Source organism: Stegastes partitus, unplaced genomic scaffold (genome assembly GCF_000690725.1).
Source record: "Stegastes partitus isolate 25-593 unplaced genomic scaffold, Stegastes_partitus-1.0.2 Scaffold708, whole genome shotgun sequence".
In the NCBI taxonomy this organism is placed as follows: Eukaryota; Metazoa; Chordata; class Actinopteri; family Pomacentridae; genus Stegastes; species Stegastes partitus.
In genome coordinates, this window is record NW_007578439.1 from 30,090 (window position 1) to 35,935 (window position 5,846).

General features: G+C 41.2%; 2 protein-coding genes across 2 annotated transcripts in view; one reads left to right on the forward strand and one right to left on the reverse strand.

The window, feature by feature from the left end:
• Positions 1-1,736, forward strand: part of cog2 (component of oligomeric golgi complex 2) — an 11,081-nt gene extending 9,345 nt beyond the window's left edge. The window contains exons 16-18 of the mRNA XM_008290994.1: positions 331-470; positions 675-858; positions 1,006-1,736. Coding sequence (XP_008289216.1) covers positions 331-470; positions 675-858; positions 1,006-1,104 — 423 coding nt within the window. The 3' untranslated portion in view covers positions 1,105-1,736. The remainder of the gene's footprint in view (positions 1-330; positions 471-674; positions 859-1,005) is intronic.
• Positions 1,737-2,551: 815 nt separating this feature from the next.
• Positions 2,552-5,642, reverse strand: agt (angiotensinogen). The gene is made up of 6 exons (XM_008290995.1): positions 5,226-5,642; positions 4,730-5,096; positions 4,110-4,234; positions 3,843-3,991; positions 3,382-3,538; positions 2,552-3,291 (listed from the first exon to the last, which is right to left on the reverse strand). Exons 1-6 carry the CDS (start codon positions 5,640-5,642, stop codon positions 3,115-3,117), a joined length of 1,392 nt encoding a protein of 463 aa, XP_008289217.1. The 3' UTR covers positions 2,552-3,114.
• Between the last annotated feature and the right edge of the window lie 204 nt (positions 5,643-5,846).

The window sequence follows — 5,846 nt, forward strand, 5'->3', positions numbered from 1 at the left end:
GATTAAAGGTTTTCAAATGTGTTGCACCTCTGACTGGTTACATGTAGTCTGATATCTGCTCTGCTTGTAACCATTGCACTAGATTTCTCCATCAAATTTTCATCTTATGATCGCATCCTTTTGTATTCCACAACATGCTACTCCTTTGATAGTTACAGACAGAGGAGCTGTACCAACAGAATTTTAACAGCTTTTCATCCCCAAAATAATGACCTTCCACAAGAAACTCTTGACTTAAGCAAACATTAAAAACTTATCTCATGTAGACATACAGAGATTGTTCTACCCTTGACATTCCTCTTTTTCTTTTTTAACGTCTTCTCTGTGTAGGATCTGCCAGTGCGTGCATCAGCCTACATGGACAACGCCTTACGCCCGTTGCATCAGTTGCTGACTGACTCAACAGGGCTGGTCACCCCGTCAACGGCCCAAGAGTGGCTCCGAGTTGCATTGTCTGAATGTACACAGAAGTAAGCCTAAAATACACACCCACAAACCTGAATGGACCCAAACAGTAGTGCCAGTGTTGAAGACTTAAAACTTAAAGCATGTGCCTGTGATGTTTACAGAGTAACTCCAATTTAATGTAACTGAAAAGGTGTTTCGCATTCATTTTAATTTCTTTCACTTTATAAAGATGTATTAATAAGTTTTATGTTCCATCTTGTGCTCAGGTACTATGACACCATCTCTGAGGTGCTGAGCTCAGTGAGAAAGATGGAAGAGAGTCTGAAGCGCTTGAAGCAGGCCAGAAAGGGCGCGACCACGACTACCACAGCAGGAGCAAATGGTGGGCCGACGGACGACAGCAAGATTCGTCTGCAGCTGGCGCTGGATGTGGAATATTTGGGGGAACAGGTAGGTGCTATGTCATGAGAGCACAAATACACATTCACACAAGGACACATTCGTAAACACGCAAGAAACAATCATACGTATACTGTAGACAAATACTGCTGAAATCATAACTTTAACGCCATAACTCTATGCTAATGTGTGCCTCAGATTCAGAAGATGGGCCTCCAGCCAAATGAAATCTCCATGTTCTCCACTCTGATGGAGCTCGTGAAAGAGGCCCGAGAGCTCGCTGAGCAGAACCAGTAACCAGTGACTGAAGCCTTTTAACATGCTGCACTCATCTTCTGAGTAAAAACAAACATTTCTCCCAGTCGAAGCCGAAGTCATGGTCTGGCAACGGTTTGTGATCATCGCACTATGAAGAATGCAGGAAAAGAACCAAGTACAAAAGTCCTTTTTTAACCATGTGTAAATAACATCTCAATTCAACGCAGACTTCAGAGCCACAGTGCACTAACATTTCAAACAATAAGAAGCTGCCAGAGTTGCGGCTGACCAAGCAGAAAATTGATGTCGGAAACGGCAGAGAAACTACTACTGGATCATTACTGCCTCTGTTGTAGGCAATACAGATAAAAGGGACCGCGTGGTTCTGTGCTCATGAAATGCTTCTAACAAAGACTGATGCTGGGTGTTTGTCATACACGCTGCTCTGCAGGTACTATGCTGGGTTAGAATGTTGAATAACAAGAGTGTCAGATCTTAGCTGCAAAGGGAGAGGGTTAATCCTAAAATGTTTGTCTAATTACTGCTTTTTGCTGAAGGATTATTCTCACATTAATACGTTTGTTAATAGCATGTACATGTTCAAATCAAAGTTGTATAATATAATGTTTGACATGAGTGAGTTGGGAATAAAATGAAGAACTTTGGATATATTTTTGGGTCAATGTGTTTTAATACAGAGATCATTTGTTTGCTACAAGTGGGTTGTATATTAGTCAGGCGTTTACACTGTAAACGTCTACCAAGAAAGCTCTGAGCGTTGTGTACACATGGTTTCACTCAAAAAACAACAAAAGCAGTCTATGTCACATTTTGTCCTCGAATAGGTCTGAGAGAGCAGGAAGTGGCTGAGACCTTGTAGTAATGCTGATGTGGAGATTTAAATGATATTTAACACGTGAATTCATATGTTAATTTATTACTTTCTTATATTTATGAGTAAGATGTAATATGCAGTATATACAACTTCACGATGGCAATATTTTCAACCAGCCATTACGAAACTTTTCAGATTTGCAAATGAATAATTTCTAAAGAGTTTTATAAAAGCTAATGCGTTGCTCTTATTGCCTCAATATTCAGCATTATAAAAGAAAAAGTAGATGTGAGTTGTTTTTTTGTTTGAAATTCCTAATCTCTATTGTTTGATTTAGTTACAAAGTTATATTTAAGGACACTGAATTATTTCTCCTGTATGTACGATTATTGTAATGCACAGAATATATGGGAGTGAAGTGAGCAGTAGAGGTATGTGATTATCTGAGAAACTTAAATTCAGTATTTTGGTTACCTCAGATCATTGTCAGATGTAAACCTGTACAAGTTATCTAATGCATAACGTTCCTGTTTTCCAGTTTTTTAAGTCTTCTCTCTCCCGACCTGTTCAGACAGAATGTCATTGATTGAAACATTGATTTTGATGACTGTCTGAAATCTCGATGGAAAAACAGTAAAAAAAAAAAAAGCATATATTTGGAAACAAATGTTTTATTTCAGCATTCACAAATCATAACAAAACAAAAATAGACTCTTAGTTACAATATACAGTGTGTTAGTCAATTATCGCAGACAGTCGTGGTTCCTGTACCTACTCTACTGAAAAATACTGTACAGAACTCTGCTATTATACATTTTAAGAAAAAAAAAAACTAATTAGAATTTAAACAGGCAGCTTGAAAATAACTCATCTTACAATAACACATGTTCATAAATACTGAGAGGGATCCTCGATGGCTTCTGAGCTTGAGGAGAGATCAGCTTGGTGGTGAAAGGTAACTATAACACTGTTGAGCATTTTTAGATCCTTCTTCGGCGAGGTTCATTTCTCATGTGCTGTTTGTGGCCATTACTTCAGATGAAAAACACGGCTATAATCTAAATGAGATGTCTGCTGCATGACTGATTTCATCCCTCGCAGAAACGTAAGCTGGAGGCGATCAAGTACATTGTAAAAAAAAAAAAGAAAAAAAAAGGGCCTGGTATGTTGGACATTTTTCATGTCTGAGGTTTTTTTTGAAGTACTATACATCATCAGAGTGTGGGGTTGGTGATCTTGCCCAGCATGAGGATGGAGTTAGAATCTCCTTCTATTACAGAGAAGAAGAAAGGCCTGTTGATGGAGAGTTTCAGAGGGATGCCTTCTTCCTGTTTTTTGTCCTGAGGTTCCGTTCCTTCCTCGGACATCTCAAACAGCACCTTGTTGACGGCCTGAGAGGAGACAGAGAGACGTATTGATTACACACTTATACACAGTGAGGGAATCTTTACACAATGACATGTTGACCACATGCTGTTAACCTTATCTATGGTGAAAGGGCTGGTGTTGCTGAGTTGGCTGAACTCAGCCTGGGAGCCCAACAATTTGGCCTCGATTTCCGGATCCATGTTGGTCAGCAGGTCACGTAGATCAGTCACAGAAGACATGGAGAACTTGGGCAGTGAAAGCTCCAACAGACTGGAAGGGTGAGACAGATTTTAAATTTTAATTTGGGGACTGATATGAGATTGTACCTGACTCCATTGTTTCATTTGCTTCAGTTTGACTCGATGTCTAATTGACGGAGGCACTGATATAAAGTTACTACGGTGTTATAACCTGAAACCAATACAATGGTACCCATGCATAAAGCCTCAGAGTCTAAAGATGATAAAAGACAGAATATTTTTTAGTTTTCCTGTCCACCAACTTGAGAGAAGGATAACAACAGTTGAAGGTGATAGTGAAGCTAGAGTAAAAAATAAAAAAGGAGAGTGCTCACCCTTGTTGGAGGTTCTGGTACCAACCAGAAATGTGAGCAGTGAGCAGGTTTGACTCTATGTCGTGGAGCTTGGTGCCTTCATGAGGCAGGACGAGCAACATGTAAGACCGTTTGCTTAGAGACAGCTTCACAACAGTGCATTGCCTCACCTTCAAAATAACAAAACAAAATTATAGCAGATGAGTCATGAGGGATTTAAGGAGCTTCATTTCCTGTTTTACTGTTGCAAATACGCAGCAAACACTAATGCTCTAGACTAAGATTTACCTTATCATTCAGGTAGTGGTACTGACCCGTGTGGGTCATCAGTGGAGCCATGACCATGGTTGTTTCATCCACATGAAACTCCTGCAAGGAAGTCTTTTCTGGTTGGAAGGCTGTCCTCCAGTTTCCTACAAAGAGATAAAACCAAAGAACACGGTCAGGTACTGCAGAGTGGTGGAGCAGTTAGTAGGACTCTAAACATGGTTATTTGTAGGGTTTCAGTTTGTTATATCAGCATCTGGATTAATGCACAAAGTCAAATTAAAGTGGGTTTAACTGCTAAATTCAGATTATCCCCAAGTGTTTGCCTAAAAAGAATTGATGGATTCTTGTTGTTTTTCTTCTCTAACATCACGTCGCAAGGTCTTGACCTTAGCATGTGAAGTGCACTGATTGGTGCTACATAAATCAAACTGAAAAACTTTATAGTACATATATCCAAATCAACTGCAAATCTGTTTGTTGATGATCAAAAGGAACTGAAAGAGTCCTTTAAATACATTGTCTGGTGTCACATTTACAGTGTGCTCAGCTTGAGTTCTTGGTTTTGTATTATCATCCTGACAATATGGAGTCTAAATATCTGTTCACATTTGCATTTAGAAACACAAACAGAGACGGACCTTGGAAGCTGAGGGAGGTGATGAACAAAAGGTCGCTGCTGGAGTTCACATCTTTGAAGATGTTCTTCACCTTTCCCTCTGATGTCTTGTCCACGAAGCTGTTGACCAGCTGCTCTACCTCCTGAGGTTTGGAGAAGTCCACACCTCGGATGAACGACGTGTCTGAGAAGTCCTGTGTGCCCTGAACGAAGTCCTCTGCCAGCTGAGCGTCCTGACGAATGAAGGCCCAGACCTGGGTAGTTATTTCATCCTTGGGTCCATCGTCCACCAGAGAGTTGATGCCCTGCAGGGTCTTGAGAACCTTGTGTCCATCCACTAAGGACACGCAGTCCTTTCGGTCAGTTTCGCTACTCAGGCCTAGTAGAAGCTAGAAGAAAGCAGTAAATTGTAAAAGTTCACTTCTTTGTAGACCAAAAGTGCAAAGCATAATTAGATGAGCGTAAGATCAGGACAATGAAACGCCTTTAGAAGTATTTCTACAATCAAAAGCAAAGACCTGGAATGAGCTTGCTGTCTTCTTGGAGGCTCCCAGGTAGAAGGTGACGAGGGATCCATAGGTGTTGACTGGAGACAGCAGGGTGTTGGAGCTTTGCTGTTTGCTGCTGAGAGCCTTGTACATCCTCAGGCCCAGAGAGTTCAGCAGCTCTGCCAGGACCGCTGTCCTCTCTGTGATGTTCTGTCTATGTGCATCCACCTTTGATGGGTCCCTGCTGTCAGGTGTCAAGTCTTCAATATCAAGAGAGGCCACAGGGAGTGTCTGCAGAGGTTTAACCGTCTGGGTCTGCAGGGTCTCACAGCTGACGTTCTCGGCAGCAAAAAGGTGGAACGGGTGAACATAGACACGGTTGGCTTGGCTTCCAGAAAGGCAGCAACTTAGTAGGAGGACAAGAAGAGGCGACCGTAGTCTCTGCATTTTACCTTCGGTTGGTAGTTTTCTTACAGTGATTCCCTCTGGTGGGGGGAGAGACACATATCTTTAGTTAAAGATGAATTACCTTGAGCGTATCAGCCTACCTCTTCCTCGTAGCTCGGTCAGCACTGAGTTTTAGGTCATATATAAATGTTACATAACTATTACTGTGGCCACAAATCTGGTTGAATCTGGTTTTTGGTCTCT

Bases quoted from the DNA above. Each gene is read 5' to 3' on its own strand.
- agt (XM_008290995.1), bottom strand. From the start codon at position 5,642: ATGCAGAGACTACGGTCGCCTCTTCTTGTCCTCCTACTAAGTTGCTGC. The intron at 5,097-5,225 runs GTCTTTGCTTTT...GCTTTCTTCTAG, and splicing joins AGACAGCAAGCTCATTCCAG to CTTCTACTAGGCCTGAGTAG. The intron at 4,235-4,729 runs GTCCGTCTCTGT...ATCTCTTTGTAG, and splicing joins CACCTCCCTCAGCTTCCAAG to GAAACTGGAGGACAGCCTTC.